This window comes from Leucoraja erinacea, chromosome 30 (genome assembly GCF_028641065.1).
Source record: "Leucoraja erinacea ecotype New England chromosome 30, Leri_hhj_1, whole genome shotgun sequence".
NCBI lineage: Eukaryota > Metazoa > Chordata > Chondrichthyes > Rajiformes > Rajidae > Leucoraja > Leucoraja erinaceus.
Genome location: NC_073406.1, coordinates 25750709 through 25768867, shown reverse-complemented (window position 1 = coordinate 25768867; position 18159 = coordinate 25750709). Strand labels below are relative to the sequence as shown.

Here is an 18159-nt window from a genome sequence, read left to right as displayed (position 1 = left end):
GATTGTGTAACACTTCGAAGATCCGAGAGCGTCTTCCTATTAAACCCCGTCTAGCGATCTGGCAAGATTAAATTGGAAGTTTAAAGTTGTCATTTGTGTTATTCCAAATGGATTCCTTACAAATATTATGCGATTCTTTTTCGCACTAAATTTACAATTCCCCGAAGCTGCCCCGAAAACATTACTCCCCCGAAACCCCGGCACGGCTCGGCTACTGATCGAGCTTAGTATATTAAACCGACTCCCCCAAGATATTTTGCCCCCTTTCAACCAGAGACAAGCAGTTGGCCAGCAACTTCCAGCTCTCCAACGGTGCTCTAGCGCCCACTATTTAAGAATCCGCAAAACTGTTTGTACTTGCAATGGTTCGATATATGTTTTTTTTTTAAGTTGTATATCTTTTCGTCAACTGTAACAACTTCATTTTTATTTTTTTGCTATTCCTCTCCAACTTCTCAACCTCTCGGGTCGACACGCGGGGGGCATGGAAGTTTCTCTTGAATGAGAGAAATAAACAAGGTCTGAAAACTTGTGCAGAAACACAGATCTCCGCGCCGCTCTTGTGGCCAGAGCGTTCAACTCTTAAGTTCTTGCGCCCGAGCCTTTTTGCAAGCCCATGGTACACATCATTCTAATCGTCCCCGCCGCACCGACATCATCTGGAGGAGAAAATACATTCCTGATCGCTTCTTCACAAAGACCATGTGTGTAAAGCGGACCGTCTGGAGCTGTTTTTTGGAAGCTCATTTTTGGAAGCCTAAACAGAGGATCTAAAAAAAAGTGCGGAGAGATAGGAGAAGAAAATAGGGACCTACTTTTGGCCAGTTTTCTCGCCCTTGCCTTGGATCTCATGTTGTCTGTCGGCGTTGGTAGTGATTTCAGAGAATCGCACACGCTATCTCCCTGGCATTGTCAGTTTGGACACCTTCGCACATGCGCACAGAGCCTTCAATCTGACACCATCACGCAGGGAAAAGTTTGAATATATTCATCATTTGGCCGCGATCTGTCCTCAACTCCATCAGACCAATTATCTCTGCCGCCCTAACGCCATTTCACACTTTTTTCCTCTCCCACTTGTTCGAATCCCGCTTCTAAGCCTTGAGATGTGCCTGCACGGTAAAGGGAGTTTGCCTTAAAACAAACTTTTCAAAAAAATGTGTGTGTTTTAAAATTCATGAACAGATATTTGTCGTGGAATTTTATTTTAAATCTACAAGTAATTTACTTCGGTGCACGTTATTGGTGTTAAGATTGCGTTAAGCTAATTGACAGCAGTGGAGAGATTTACAGTATATAGTTTTAGCACAGCTGATAGTGGCAAGGGAACAGATTGGCATGCTAGCCTCACTCAATAATGCGTCCCATCACTTATGACAGTATTAATTAAAGCTATCGATAGCTTCGGTCGAATGAATAGTCCCGGATAACAACAGTGACTTAACACCAGGTGCTAGAACTATGGAATATAATAAACGTGGGTTCGGGGCTGCGGAGTCACTGGATCTAATTGGCGCTGAGAACCCGACATTTAAACGGTTATTTTCTTCCTGTAATACCGAAGCCCAAGCAACCCCTCACGACCTTTATGTTATTTTAATGAAGGAATAAAATAACCGGCTACATTGCCATGTCTTCTCAGACTTTCTTCTGTAGGTTCTTCCTTTAAAATAATGGACCGTGTAGCTTGAGACAGAAAGTGTTCAGAAAGAGGAAAGAAGCTATGTTTGAACGCCCTATGTTAGGCACGGTGTGGTTTTTAACTAATTAATTAAGGCAGATTGTATTGCGGCGGCCGAATTTCAACGCCTTTTAAAATGTAGTAAGGGTCGGAGGGGGGAATTGTTTTCAAAAAGCATCGCCTGCCAATAGAAAACACTTGCAATTTACGTCTCAAAAAGAGTTATTTAAAAATGTAGCTGCATAATGTCAGTTTAATACAAATAGTTTTATTATCAACAATCATATGGGCTTTGATGAATGCAAACAAACTGAATTTGATTAACTGCAATTTAATAATTCCTGGACTTTTGTGTAAAGGTGATGAAGTTATTTCATGTCATGCTTATATTCATATCAGACTCCTTGAACTTGGGGGGGGGGGGGGGGGGGGGGGGGGGGGGGGGGTAGAGACATATTGCAGGCGCCACGTTTCAGACTTACAAGCAGTTCAGGTTCTTTGGAAGATTGCTACATTATCAGTGTGTGCCTCTTAACTGGTAGTATGGTGCGCACTTCACGGAGTAAAACAATTTACAAGTTAATTTCACATTTATTTACCAAGAACCGTTAAAGTTACTTGCATTTCCCGTACTTGTGGCCAATTAGCTTTATTAATTCATGATAAATCTAGATGGCATAACATTGGACGCATACACACAACGCCAAGGTTGAGCTGCAGAGACGCGTCTGAGGTGGTGGTTAGATGATGGTGTTCTCAAAGCTGTCCAGGAGGCATTTCAAATGCTTTATTAAATTACCCGGGCTTCTCTTGGAGAAATGTACTGTTACTATATACTGATGATTTGTTTAGCCAGTTAGAAATATGTAATTCCGAACAATTTTATAGAAACCTGCCAATAATTTTACATTGGACGGCGATCGAGTATAAATCCAGAGAGGGAGATAGCCAAATTTTTAAAAGAAAAAATACAAAATATTACTAACCGAAAAGGTATTCGGACAATCTATACACCCTTAATGGTGAGAAGATAAAATAAAATCAGTGTTTTGGTAAAAATAAAATGCGTCATGACCATTTTTTCAGGGTGGGTGGGGGGTGGGGGTGGGGGCTGTAATGCCTGCTTTGTTGATGAAATGTATCTATAAAACACAACTAAAGACGAGGGGCTGATTGCACCTATTATAAAAGCACGCAAAGTATCTTTCTACCCCTTCCTTATAAATCCATTTTGTAGTACAATACATTTATGCGTGAAATTGCAGAGTTAGTCAGAACTGCTGGATTTAGTGTGCTCTTTAGTGTGCATTTAAAGGCGGAACTGCACCTTATCGTTAATACTATATTGCAAACAGCAGTTTCCAGCAATCGAAACAGGGTCCAAAATAGACGGGCATCTACGTGTTCTCGGCTATAACATGTAATGAACTATCTTTTGCACAGTGACATAGTTAAGCAAAGGAGCCCACATTGAGATCCATTGTCTGTGCACGGGAAAGATAACACCTGTTAATTCATTTTTTTGCACAATAAATAAAATATCAGTTGCCAATGTCCCCAAATAAAATAACTTGTATAAAGCTATTCCGTGGGCTAATAGACAGAATGTAATACCTGCATGCAAAGGGACACGTTAAAAAAAAAAGAAACAAGGCCGAGAACAAATAGTAGTTGGAAATTAAGTAAACAATTTTATATTATTGATTGAAGGGACTCTTCAGGCCGAAGGTCTGTTTAAAATGTGTTTGTTTCAAGACTGTGCTTTTAGTTTCCTTTCTATTCCGCTTCATTCAATGATTTTTTCTTAATACTTTGGATCACGGTTGTATGCAAGAAATGTAGACGAAATATATCGTTTTGTTTAGCAATGTACCCTTGCCGTGTACGCGGGTGTGAATAATTTAATGATCATACCTCGCATTAATACCATATTAAGATATAAAGGAATTCGGACAATTAAGTGCGTAAAATCGTCTTTAAGTAACTACGGACAATTAAGTCCGTAACATTTCTAACGAAATAGGTTATAAAACTCATGTGTGGATGGAGCTATTCATTTTAAAGACAAATAGTTCAGTATACAATCAATATATAAAATATTTATGGTGCATTGCTCCCTGGCCATTGCTCCATGTCCTGATTGTCGTCTCTCGTTCAATATAACCATACAGCCTGCTTCAACCAGGTTATGGTTTAATTATGCAAAATTATCCGGATGCAATATGACACGCTACCTGCCGACGCCACTGATAATATTATGTAAATATTTATTATACTTAGTGAATAAACAACCATGCGTGTGGTAGTGAACGTTATTAAAACAAAAACAATTTCTATTTTTATATTGTTAAAAGGTGGGAATTTTCAGTATTAGTATTGCAATTATCCTCCACCCTCCTACACACACCACAACTATCCCAACACACCACCTCTCTCGCGAACTGCCTTATCCTGCTTTATCCACAGAATGAAAATCCAATTGGGAATCAAAAATAAACATGGACTAAACAGAATCTAAGACCAAACTGCACTGCTTTCAAATCATGCATTCACTTCATCCAGAAATATATTTCGCAGCCCCGCTTGAAAATTAAACAAAATATGGCGTATGAAAGAACATTGATTGAGATTATGATTTTTGTAACAAGAATTAGTTACACATGATAATCGGGTTAGAATTACTAATTGGAAAACGAGTGTGACATTTAGAAATCTATCTTGCAATCCCTAATTGTGTCAATCAGTAACTACATTCCGTTGAAGGACTTCCAATTAAGATCTTCCGGGAATATTGTTTTTGTTCCTGTTAAACAGATACATTTTCCTGAATCAGGAAAATAAATAAACTATTTGTAGGCATTATTGCCCGGTCCTTGTGAACGGCGGACGAGGTGTGTTGCTTGTACGTGGCGTTGCTCTAACAAATACTTTATCAGTTTGACCATGAAAATGCGGCTCCTATCATAATTTGCCGTCCAACATTCTATTTGTTTCATTAATTGTTTTTACTATCTTGAACGTTAAATGTTTAGCAAAAATCAAACCTAAATTTAAATTCTAAATTTTAGGTATTCTCCCAATACTATGAGTATATTTATAATATAAATATTTTTGAATCATTATTGTACAGATCAACCGATGGTTAGAAGAGGTCAGATAGAAAACTGACCTTACTGCAAAAGCCAGATACCAGTATTGTCAATGAGTGCCCACCCCGACAGAAATCGTTTCAATGTCAGCCAATTTAAATCACATTTTTGATGAAACGTCAAGAAGCTGAAATGGGAACTCAGTTTCTTCCTTCACGGGTGCTACTTGGTCTGCTGAATATTATTTTCAATATTTTCTATTTTTATTCCAGATTACCAATATCCGCAACATTTTATGATGTAAACATAAATATCACTGAATTTCCCTCCCCCACTCATTTCCATGCCGTTAGCTTCTCTTTCTGGTACACCTGTGATCCCGGCAAGACCATACTTGTGTCTGTTTGTTTGTTGTGTAGTTGACTTGACTGCCTCCTGAATTCATGGACAATTGGGAATGAACAGGGAATCCCATTAAAGTGTCCGCGATGTCGATTCCTCAAATTATTTTTTAAACTGCGAACAGTAGACCATTCAGCCCCTCTTTCCATTCTACCATGTGTTAGTCTGTACCTCTGTATCATTTGTATGCGTTCTTAGTTTCTTAATATCCATACCAAAGAGAAATATGGCAAACCTGGGTCTTTAATTGGGACAATTCCAATTTTCCGGGCATACATATGTGCTTTCGGCCGTTACCCCCCGAATGTCAACTCCTTAAATCACACTATATACTTTAAATAGACCATCTAATTGTCAATATTCATGGCTGTACAAGCATAGTTGATGCACATATCCTCATAATTTACCTTTGTATATGGAATTATGTTGGTGTGTCTACCTTGTACGAATTCCAAGATTTCCACCCCTTCTATTTCAGTCTCTTAAAGATAACGGTTAATAAGCTTTCATCCTTTAAAATTATGGTTTTATATTTCCACCAACGCTTGCCATTTTTTGCTTTTTCCGCATTATAGTTTATCCTGTTCCTTCATGAATTCTAATTCGTCGTCAATTAGAAAATATAAAAAAATACATATCCACATTGAATTCCGTTTGGCTCGGTTTTGGTTCTTTCAATATCCCTTTGCAACTTTCTCTTCACATTTACATTTTAGAAGGACCATTGCATTTCATTGGTTTTACACAGAGATATTAACTCACTTACTTGTGAGGTAACTGTCCTAACTATTCTTTAGGATTTATATGCATTTTAAACCAGGATTACAAAACGATGCCTTCTATCTGCTAGTGTTGCTATAAACAAAATATACGGAATCGGTACAAAACGTTGGAAGAAATGCGATATTTAGTTTTTGTAGGGAAAGTGATCGTATGTGTATAAACTGTCGGCAACATGCCCAGAATATGCACGTTACCTCGGTGGTCGTGAATAAAGAGATGCTGAGCAAGCTTAATATTTCTGAAAGGTTAATAATGATGAGTTGGTCAGTAGCTGCTGAGTTTATGATCTTCATTAATAATGAGATTGTAGGATGGTCGGTAGATACGAGTTTTCCGGATAAACTTTAATGATATAAATAATAGGGACGAGGTTGCTGTATCTTTAGTATTAATAATAGTGATAATAATAATAATAACTAGCTTCTGCTTAGCCGTCAATTAATACCACATCATCTTGGTTTTCGATAAGCCAATAACAGTGGGACGATCAATACATGCAGTTTGTTGGATGACTATTAATGAAAAGATGGGCAATAGACACAAGATTGCTCAATAGTTAATGATAACGAGTAGTCATCGGGTCGGTTACTAGATGGCCACTAGATAAACATTAATGATGAGATTGTTTGTAGAAGTGGGATATCTGGATAGTCAATAAGCCAGGCAGTCTGCGTGATCAGTTAAGGCGATGTAACCAATATATACAGGTGTTATGTGTGGTCATTAATGGGGAGATAAACAGGCAGTCTTTCTCTGCAATGTTCATTGATAGTCGTAATAATAGTAAATAATCAGGCCGAACAAGTCTGCCGACCCCAATAATCGTCTATCCGTTTCCCTCCTCAGAAGTTGTCAGATCCAGTGAGTTCCTCCAGCAGTTTTTTTTTGCTCAACATTCTAGCATCTGCAGTCTCTTGTACTTTGAATAGCCAATTGTAGCATGGTTAAGAATTATACCCAAAATAGAAGAAGTGTCGGTATACACACTGTTTTATATAATGTTTAGAAAGGGAGTATATAAAAGATCGTTTTTTTAAACAAAGTTAAGGCCAAGCAAAGGATCACGATAAGCCTTATTGATGATCAGAGCTGGAAATTCTCCAGATGATCCAGATGATATTTGAACTTACCGCTATCCTAAACATTGACACATCCAAAATGAGACCGCAGCAATATGGCCGAAATAATAATTAATTCAAAATTGTTCGCGGTTTGATTCTTCCCCCAAGCTTTAGTAACATTTTGCATTGCTGAGGTTCACATAATTTATTCGTGACATACTTGGGGATCATTGGCCTTTCGAGAAAGCAGAAAATTACAGGTAAAAACAGTTGCTGAAGATAATAACTAATATTCTCTTGTTAGCAGGCGAAGCACGTTTCCTCATTAACTGGTAGCTGTCAACCCGACATTTGTTTTTAAAAATGTAGGACACGTCAAATATTCTATAGTCATAAAAAGGGGCTTTTATACTTCGAAGATTTTCTTCGATTCCGAATATTTCTGGTCTTTGCATTTTTAAGATATTGAATAGTGGCCGTTCATCTTTATATATAGGGTCACTATGTATTGTATTCTGTAATAATTAAACCGGTAGTTCGTTTTTTTTTTCCGCCTTCACGTGTGAATTCTACCATTCCACGTGGCTGAATTTAAAATCAACTCAAATATTACACTGGTGATATCTCCAGAGAATTCACAGTGATGAAATTGCGTCCAGTTAAAAAAAAAACGAAGAGCTTTCTTCGAGGATCATGTCTGGTGGATCATTTTTATTTCCGGAACTCCGACTAATGATGCAGAGTGGGGCTGTAGCAGTTTGGACTGTAATTATTAGCCATTAATTGGGTTCAGGACCTTTGTGGTTGTGGTAATTGAGAAGTTTGACCGCTAATCCCAATCAGGATATATAGCTGGGGGGCTAGGGAGAAGCAGGACAGACTGGACTCCGCCTGCAAAACTCCAGGGATCAACACGCATAGATGCTGAGCTAAATCAAGCCGTAAACTAGAACAAAACGGCAAAGAGGGCATGGGAAAACACATCTAGACCGCTTATCAGACCCCAACACGAGAACAAGCCTTTCATGTAGGAAAACGTCACCATTCGATGTCTCTTTATAGTCGAGATGGGTAGCAGATGGCAAAATGTATACGGCTCATCTCTGAGTCATGGGGTTACCAGGATTCATTGTTTTGCTCATTCGCGACATATGAGCTGAACCTTGTCCAGTCTAGTAGAAATAGTCAACTATATCGGTGGGTCCGGTGTTACATATCCGCCAACTACAATGCTACAATACATTCATTTTATTTCATCGAGGACATTAGTGAATTAGAAACGTTTTTTCCCCCCAAATAATTCGCTAGTATCATAGATATCAGTATTGTTCTGCATTATTTAACTATTGAACTCGTTTTATAGATCTCAAGACTGGAGCCTCGTCTCTTAACCATTAGGCCATCGTGCACTATGGCTTGTTTTATTTTTGCACAATTCGGAATAAGAGAACAAAATTATTGCCTTTGAAGAGGAAAGGGTAGACCGTTTTGACACTTGAAAGCACCGATGACCCATATGGAATTCCTAAATTATTCCCAATAAATATTAACGTCAAATAACAGAAATATTAAATGGCTTTAAAAATGATTTATTGATGAGCAGGTTTGTTCTTTAGATGTTCTAATCGCCCTTGTCTTAAAAGTGGCAGCTATCCCATTTTCCTTAGTCTTGAATATTCCAAAAGAACACTCAATGTAAAACCTAACTCAAGATTTAGGAGCTCATAATTTAAACCATTGTTAGTTATAATGAAAGATATAATTCGCTCAATTTGCAGAAACTAGTTTTTAAATTACACAATTATTGCACAAATAGTTTTAAGCCAGCAAAAAATAATGAAATACACCATGCTCCAACAATACTGGTCAACATGCAATTTACTAAGTCCATGGTAGAATACAACAACACTGGCTCAAGATTCATTTTCACTATAAATAGTAAAGGTTTTGCCCACACTGGACTTCATTGTTTGCACTCGAGAAATTAACCCAGTACAAGGTGCACCATGAGGGTATGCATAGAAGAAAGCCCAAGTACAACATCATAGGATAAGTTCTCAAATGGAGAGTAATAGCAGATTAACACCAAAACAATTTTATTTTCAAATATTGTTTTCAAAACGTAATTTTGATTATGCAAACATAAAATCCCACTTCAAAATAGAGATGACTGTTCTCACTGGAGCTAATGTTTGTCCCCAACATACATCTCCATTTTGTCTTGATAATTCTAATGAAATTTATCAAAACTAACAGCATGAGATAAGCAGAAGACCAGTTAAATGCTAATTATCCACCACCAAATGGACAAGTATTTGCAAAATAATGAAGTGTTTAAAGTATTGAAGTTCCTAAAGTATTGAAACAAAATAATAGTAATTGATAATGAACAAATGGATAATGGACCAAAGAAATGACTGCTACGCATTTTGTGTATGGAAAAATATTAGTTTTACAGAGTATATGCAGGGAAGGTTACCAATTGTTGACCCATGGGTTACAGTTTCAGCAGAAGTGGTCAGGCATTCAGAATGAGAAGAATAAAAATAAATCAGATATTAGCAAATCTTAGGAATTCTCTATTCCAGAGAGTTGTGGAGACTCAGTCGTTGGGCATATTGATGACCGAGATAGATTTGGGATGTTAAAAGAATCAAAGTATTGGGTGATTAATATATGAACGTGGCATTGTGGTTAAAGATCAGGCATGAGCTTAGTTGATAGCTAGGCTTAATGAGAGTTAAGCCCATTTCTATTCTTCATCATCATAGAAAATAGGTGCAGGAGGAGGCCATTCGGTCCTTCGAGCCAGCACCACCATTCATTATGATCATAACTGATTGCCCCAATCAATAACCCGTGTCTGCCTTCTCCCCATGTCCCTTGATTCCACTGGCCCATAGAGCTCTATCTAACTCTCTCTTAAATCCATCCAGTGTTTTGGCCTCCACTGCCCTCTGTGGCAGGGAATTCCACAAATTCACAACTCTCTGGGTGAAAACGTTTTTTTCTCACCTCAGTCTTAAATGGCCTCCCCTTTATTCTCAAATTGTGGCCCCTGGTTCTGGACTCGCCCAACATTGGGAACATTTTTCCTGCACCTAGCTTGTCCAGTCCTTTTATAATCTTATATGTTTCTCTAAGATATCCCCTCATCCTTCTAAACTCCAGTGAATACAGTGAATCTTTTGATCATCATCACCATCATTGAAAACATTAGCGATGCAGTGGTGCTGGTTTCCAACGGGAACGACGACGAACACACCACACATCTCTGTCCTCCAGTTCCTGTGGACTTCCGCTGTTGGAAGTGTAGGATTTTGGTGTGTGTGTGCTTTATCATCATTCCTTACAATGCTATGTACGACAGTGTTCACTACTTCCTCTGAAGTGTGAATGGCCATTGGTTCGCTAGAAGCTCATCTGCCCTTTGACAGATCATGTTTTTGGTCCTGCTGGGGGTCCACAGCCCCCTCCTCACTTGGCAAACCAGGTGGGGGAGACGGTTTAGTCGCGGACTATCCGACCATGGAGCACGGGATTATATGGTACCGGTGGCGGGGGGAACTCCCCCCGACCTGACCTGTTTCTATTCCTTAGCTTTTATATCTATATTATATAATAAAAAGTTTCCAAAAAATAAAAATATTCCAAATACTTTGATTAACAGCATAGCTTACAATTTTGAGGGAGCACTTAATGTTGCCAAAAAGTAAATGTACTTGTTTCCCAATTCTAGCATAGTCTCCCCACCACTGGCATCCCTACCCCACTAATCTCTTAAAGAGTTTGTCAATTTTTTTAATTTCACCGTCTGAGACAATAAATCTCAGTTAGTGCAGAGCATTGCCATGCCGGCAAATCTCAACTAACAAAGAGTAAAACTGTTAAGCAAATTAATTACACTGTATTCAAAATGTGATGCATAAAGCCACGAGAGCATTCCTAGCTCGAAGAAGACTGCCTCTAGCCCTAAATGTGACCGGGGTTCTGCTTGTTTGAGCGCCACCTTTGAATGCACTTCCTTAGGCCTCTCAATGAAATGTGCCTCCACGTCCATTATTTTCATCAACCTTATCACGTAATTTCACCTTGGACCGCATCAGACTTCAAAGCGTGGCCATTGTTATTATTTTAACCACTGCCTATTGCGACAACAGCGCCTGTTTTCTTTTATTATTTTATGTAGTTGAGGAGAGGTTGAAGTAGCACTCGAAGAAAGCCTGGACATGCGCAAATAATTAGATGGATATAGAATAGATATTAGAAAATTATCGTGATGGCAGAGGCATTCAGAGGAAGGCAATCAAATAAGTAACATCAGATGCCTATCAGTGAGGTTTATTTTCAATTTGTCTTTAGAAGGTGCTCGTGTCTGGAATTCTAGCAGATTCAAATTTATCCGCCAGAAATCATGCAAGCACCCCCTGCAATGCTTTCCGATTTGACAATTGCTTTTGGCATTCTGTTATTATATTCTAGAGAAGAAAATCCTGAAAGGAATAGATCAGGTCGATGCACAGATTCTCTGGCCCAGAGTAGGGGACTCGAGGACCAGAGGACATAGGTTCAAGGTGAAGAGGAAAAGATTTAATAGGAATCCGAGTGGCAGCTTTTTCACACAAAGAATGGTGGGTGTATGGAACAAGCTGCCAGAGGAGGTAGTTGAGGCTGGAACTATCCCATCATGAAAGGGACTGTTAGACAGGTACATGGATAAGCCAACTTTGGAGGGATATGGACCAAGCGCAAGCAAGTGGGACTAGTGTGGCTTAGACATTGTTGGCCGGTGTGGGCAAGTTGGGCCGAAGGGCCTGTTTCCACACTTTATGAACTCTATGACTCTAAAATGTCCCTGAAATGTTATTTTGCTTAGAATGGAGATAAGTATCCTTCTCTGAGCTTGTGGTCAAACACTCTGACATTTCCTCAATACTTTACTGAAACATATCAGCTTTAAACAGGTAGACAAAAATGCTGGAGAAACTCAGCGGGTGAGGCAGCATCTATGGAGCAAAGGAATAGGTGATATTTCAGGTTGAAGAAGGGTCTCGACCTGAAACATCACCAATTAAGGGACAGAAGTTTAGGGGTAACATGAGGGGGAATTTCTTTACTCAGAGAGTGGTAGCGGTGTGGAATGAGCTTCCAGTGGAAGTGGTGGAGGCAGGTTCATTGGTATAATTTAAAAATAAATTGGATAGGCATATGGATGAGAAGGGAATGGAGGGTTATGGTATGAGTGCAGACAGGTGGGACTAAGGGGGAAAAACATTTGTTCGGCACGGACTTGTAGGGTCGAGATGGCCTGTTTCCGTGCTGTAATTGTTATATGGTTATATGGTTATATGGTTATAATTCCTTCGCTCCATTGATGCTGCCTCACCCGTTGAGTTTCTCCAGCATATTTGTCTACCTTCGATTTTTCCAGCATCTGCAGTTCTTTCTTAAGCTTTAAACAGGTGCTAACTGTGAAATGTTTTCATATCACGATTTCCATGACAATATTACTCCCTTTGAATAAATACATTCAGATATATACAGAAAATATAAATCGTCATGTTGTCTCTTCTTCCTTGGACTTACACAGTATCTTTACAATAAATGCGTCAAACTTGGAACCTCTTCATCCCCGGTATGTATCACTATCTGTAATGTTGAATTAACCTTCACTGAAATTAACTTTTATTTTGTATTTGGAGTAAACTGTCTCTAGTCATTTTTTTAGGAGCTCAAAACAAATTTGAGACAAAGATTTTGGATGTTGGGAATGAAGTTTATTGTTTGGATGGATCTGGGAACCAACATCAAAATCTTGAACTTGACAGACTCTGAGTGCTCCATTTGGTAGGTGTTTACAAACAACCAGGCCGCATCTCCTGTACCACCTTTCTCCAGCTACCGGGACCATGTTACAAATATTACAACAGTAAGTGATTTGTTTAGAAATGCATTGCTGTTATTTTGCATATATGTATCTGCATTCTGCTCAAACCTGTACAGGACTTGTCAGCTTGATTTTCTTTTTGTTTCACTGCTAACACATAAACATTTGTGGGGGGTGGGGGGGGGGATTCAGCACAGGGCGAGCATTTTCTTAAAGATACAACGGCAGCCAATCAAGAAATATTTGGATTTAAGGGCTCATTAATTACTATTCCGATAAATATCCAGACCATTAATAATGTCATTGTTTTACTGCAATTTGCGATTTGAGGTCACGAACACTGAAGCCTAGAAATGAAGCAACTATTTAAATAGACGTGGCACGTTATAAGATCTCGCGATATATTATGTAAACTTATTTGAAATAATGTCTGATCGAATGTCACAATTTGGCCGTGTTGCTGTGGGCATTAACATGCATTAGTTGTTCAACCTTTATATTCTGTGCGCGGGGCATTTCGGTCATAGTTAAAATGAATAGTCTCGGCTTCTACTCAAGGCGGAATTAGTATTTAATGTGGAAAGCGAACAAAGAACCACAAGGATGTGTTCAAAACGTTGGTGATTTGTTTTTTTAAAAGTTATTTCCGTCGTTACTAATAGTCTAGATCTAGACGGAGAAAGTTGGTAGTTGTTGCCACTTTAAGACCTGACTGTATAGGCAGCTAGCTCATCATTGCAAATTCTGTTTCACTTCATTGCCCTCAAGTCATTAATCCATACGACTAAAACAACGAAGCTGCACGTCTCCAAAGTGTGCAATAAAAATGCGTGAATGCAGAGCCCCGGGGCAAAGAGAAAATTACCAGAAGTAGAAGTGACCTTAGGATGATGTAATCAATCAAACGACCCGTAGGGACACATATCACAGTCTTAATCTTTCAAGGGAGGTTAGATGAGAGAGTCGTGTGAGGTTTTTTTTAATAAATATATATAAACACCCATTTTTACCCATTTAAAATGTTGTTACCTCAGGCGGGAGAGATAGGGAATATCATAGAAGGGAAGCATAAATCTTTGTATGAAAAAATAACATCAGAGCGAATAGAGTTCTTTAGACAGGAATGCTGGATGTTAGGTCATCTTCTATGTTTTTTAAACTGTAAGCGAGATGACAAATATATAACGTACTCTAATATGCCCATGGTGATGTAATGTGTTATTTAAAACATTCATAGTGTTTTAAGATGCGGCTTTATTCCAGGGTTACAATGCAAAGTGGCGCCTGGTTCAAAAGGAGAAAATCATTTGCTTGAGATGTATGGAAATGGCATGTGCAAAGCACTATTACAATATCAGAGGTGATCGGAGCTAATCGTTTATTTTTTAATATTCCAACAGATTCAAATTCATACATTCTGTAAACAGCTATCCAACTGGAAACCGTTGAGATTACGAGTCTGTGATGCTTCAGTTAAAGAGGAAAATGTCTTCTGATGGATTGCCTTGTAATCGCAACATGTTCTATAACAATAATTCTTAGCCCTTTCCTTAGGGGACTCAAGGTAGGTGTAGCAAGTTAATGTCAGGATCTAGTCGGGTCAATGCTTTTGCTTTATGGGAACTGAATAAATCAAATTCATTTTTGAGTCATAGTGGAGGGGGTGGTGGTGGGGGGGGGGGGGGGGGGGGGTAATGGAGATTATGTTCTGGTTTTGAAAGTTAGGCCATCAGGTTTATGGGATTGAATAAGTCCCTATCTGCTCTTATGTAAATGAGATTGGGCAACATTCAATGCACATCCACTGATTCGGTCTGAAGAAGGGTTTCGGCCCGAAACGTTGCCTATTTCCTTCGCTCCATAGATGCTGCTGCACCCGCTGAGTTTCTCCAGCTTTTCTGTGTAACCTTCGATTCTCCAGCATCTGCAGTTCCCTCTTTAACACTGATTCGGTACATTCTGCTGTCGCGTCTTTCCATTTTCACGGTGGGTTTAACAACATCTTTTGGTAGTCAGATATTTACAGAATTGTACAATATGTCAAATATTGCATCGTCTTTCTACTAGAGAAAGTTCATTACATGCTTGTCAAAGATTAAATTGGAGATCATTTCCTTTCATATCTGGAACAATATATAACACACAAAACAACATGTGTGGGTACAACAAGAGGATCGCCACTACTGCCGCTCTTTTGTTTTGGCAGTTACTTTGAAGGAAAATGAATTATACTAGAGAGAAAAAAGAAGTTTGTATGCGGACCGATATCTTCCAGCTCCCTCCAGTTCACACATTGTTGCTCCATTTCCCGTGATGTGATGAATGAGATCCGCAACTCATTCTCCTCATTCAAATCCTCACTGGAACATAATTCAATCGTGCCACATGGAGAACGGGGCAATTTTACACAACACGCAAGGAGAAGTTCTAAAGAGTAAAAAGGGGAGACAGCAGAACATCGCTCAATAATAAAGGTCACACCAATCAGTATATTCTTCGATAAAAGGATAATATCCTAGTCCAAAGCTACATTAAGACAGTGACTGCAAGAAATAAAGCTTAACTTGAAGTTTAGCATGCTCCAAAGTATTGACCATTCTACAACGTTTTAGATAAATGGCAATGCGATTGTAATATTCTTTGAATATAAATAATTATATTATCATTAATATTATGACAATTATATTTTTATCGACTTCTGAATGATTTTATTCGGTTTGATAATGATATGTTTAATCATTTAAACAAATTGTCGATATTCAATTAAATGTTGTATTAACATTTGTTTGTATGGAAGCTAGAATGAATGTTGAGTTTCGTGCGATAACCTCAATAGACAATAGACAATAGATGAGGGGTAGGCCATTCGGCCCTTCGAGCCAGCACCGCCATTCACTGTGATCATGGCTGATCATCCACAATCAGTACCCCGTTCCTGCCTTCTCCCCATATCCATTGACTCAGCTATCTTTAAGAGCTCTGTCTATCCTCATCTTGAATTGGTTCAAAAACATTCCAGGAGCTATTTTGTTAGCAGCACAAGTTGATAATATCTGTGACAGAAGTGCGGATATACTTTCCGACTGTCATTTTAAAGTATCATGGATGCCAGTCTTTAACTCTAAGCGGAAGTTTAATATACGTGGTAGTGGTTATCAGCCGATGCCAAAATGGGTGACGTAGAGACATCATCGAGAATTACCAGTGGCAGTGTTAAGCTGACATGCCCGAATATACAAGATAATCCATCATTATTTGTGCTAAGGATGTTACCAACGTTGTTGCGGTGGAGATCTGGGGAGCAACGTTCATAGAATCAGGCAATTTGTGGATACATCGAGTTACTTCCATTTCTAACAAAGTGCAGACAAGTTATTCTTCAGTTATCAAAGGTTACACTTGTCAGTGAGCTAATGCGACCGGATCGTAATGATTTCGTAACACCCAAATTGCCTCCAATACTGTGTGAATAGTTTAAATGTCAGCTAGAGTCCTTGGTCTTCCTAGTTTTAAATAACATGTTTCTATCTCTTCGAAAAGGGGAATGCTGAATACGCAAGTAAGCAGGGACGTTCTGCAATTTCTCAAAATCAGTCGATTTCAATCGGTGTCGTTTCTTGCTATTGTTGCATTCTGGAATTGTATTCTCCCATAACATAATTATGTTTGATCTAAATACCGAATATCATTTTACTTCAAGTGTGATATATTTCAGGCATTAAAACACACGTACTAAAAACCCAATGTATTTGTGTACCCTTTTCTCCATTGCCATTTTAAACTGATTTAAAAAAAACCATTTAACGCAAATTCATTCAGTGGTTTTAGAATAGCCATTCTTCTATTTCTGAAATTTAAATTGTTTCTCAATGATATCCTAAATTGCTCCAGACGCAGTTATTTCAATATTAATGTATGTTTTACTCTAATATGTCCAAGTTCATTTCGCTAACTTTATGTTATGCGATTACACGATATCAATGGCTAAAATGGACATACACTCGAGTTTCGGGTCGAGACCCTTCTTCAGACTGGTCAACGTCACCCATTCATTCTCTCCAGAGATGCTGCCTGTCCCGCTGAGTTACTCCCGCATTTTGTGTTTAAACCCAGCATCTGCAGTTCCTTCCTACACAATTTGATATATTCTCAAGTGTAATTAATGCACGAACATAGAACATACAACATAAAACATAAAAGGAGTAAAGAGTCACCTCACGTTGTTTTGTACTTTTAACCAATACAATTTTAATATTAAATCTTGAATTAACCATGGAAATAGGGTGGCCTATAAATTGAAAATTACTGTAATAATCAAATAAGTATCGAACATATGTATCATTAATGTTGTGCTTATTTCGAGAGAAGTAATTATTATTTTCAGAACATGTAATTCTGGGCTCGATAATATTCTCACACTTTTGGACAACTGATGCGTTGTTTTTTGCAGCAGTTGTCTATAATGGGGCACATACGTTGCATGCATATACAAGCACACACGGAGAGCACGCAGCCAGGCTTACAACGCATACATAAAACATTGCATATGTATCACATTATACAATGCGAAGTTTAAAATGCTTAAACACGTATGTAGAGGCATAATATACCGCATGTGCCCACAGAGGCTCAGCTTTCAGCTAAACAAATATCACGTGCACCTGCAAGTTTGTGCTATTTACATATTATACATGTCACTATTCCTTTTCTGATTTAATAAAGAAACGTGAACACAATAGGTAACTTTTTGGTTTATTATTTTACCGTCTATTTGAAAAGTTAAAATTTGTTTTAATTGCACGCAGACCATCTGCTAAGACATAATTGACACTCTAACGTTTTAAAGTTACTTAAAACGTCAAGACCATTAAAATAAACTGTAGAAATTCGTTGTTCGCTTCTCTTGGAAATTCTAAATAGAATGTCCTTAAAATTACATCTAATTAGAAATTTATAACGATAGCATTTCGTTTAACAAATTACTAATTATGAACTGGGTAATTGAATATTTTTTGGGAGATGTCTGGCGCAGGATTTATGTAATTATTCCAACACATTTTTCTCATCAAAAATGAACCTTCCTGTTTATTTCTATTAACGTGGTAAATGAAGATTGTAAAATTATCGTGACATTACTGAATCTTATGTTGACTTCAACCGTATCGATATGTACAACATGTTGAGTGTTAACTCGAAACGTTTAGGCGTTTTAATAATTTATAACGGCGCTATATTTTGTTTGTGGGGGCTATATTC

General features: G+C 38.3%; 1 protein-coding gene and 1 long non-coding RNA gene across 7 annotated transcripts in view; one reads left to right on the top strand and one right to left on the bottom strand.

Moving 5' to 3' along the window:
- prdm16 (PR domain containing 16) overlaps positions 1 to 952 on the bottom strand; it is a 733455-nt gene extending 732503 nt beyond the window's left edge. For all 5 annotated transcript variants that reach the window (XM_055659693.1, XM_055659694.1, XM_055659696.1 and 2 more), the window contains exon 1: positions 816 to 952. In XM_055659693.1, the coding sequence (XP_055515668.1) occupies positions 816 to 852 (37 nt within the window). In that variant the 5' untranslated portion in view covers positions 853 to 952. The remainder of the gene's footprint in view (positions 1 to 815) is intronic.
- Positions 1 to 17594, top strand: part of LOC129711765 (uncharacterized) — an 18947-nt gene extending 1353 nt beyond the window's left edge. Inside the window, exons 2-4 of one of the 2 annotated variants that reach the window (XR_008725919.1) lie at positions 12733 to 12945; positions 14304 to 14467; positions 15110 to 17594. This is a non-coding gene — a long non-coding RNA (uncharacterized LOC129711765). The remainder of the gene's footprint in view (positions 1 to 12732; positions 12946 to 14303; positions 14468 to 15109) is intronic. The other variant, XR_008725918.1, reaches the window with a different exon arrangement.
- Positions 17595 to 18159: the final 565 nt, after the last annotated feature.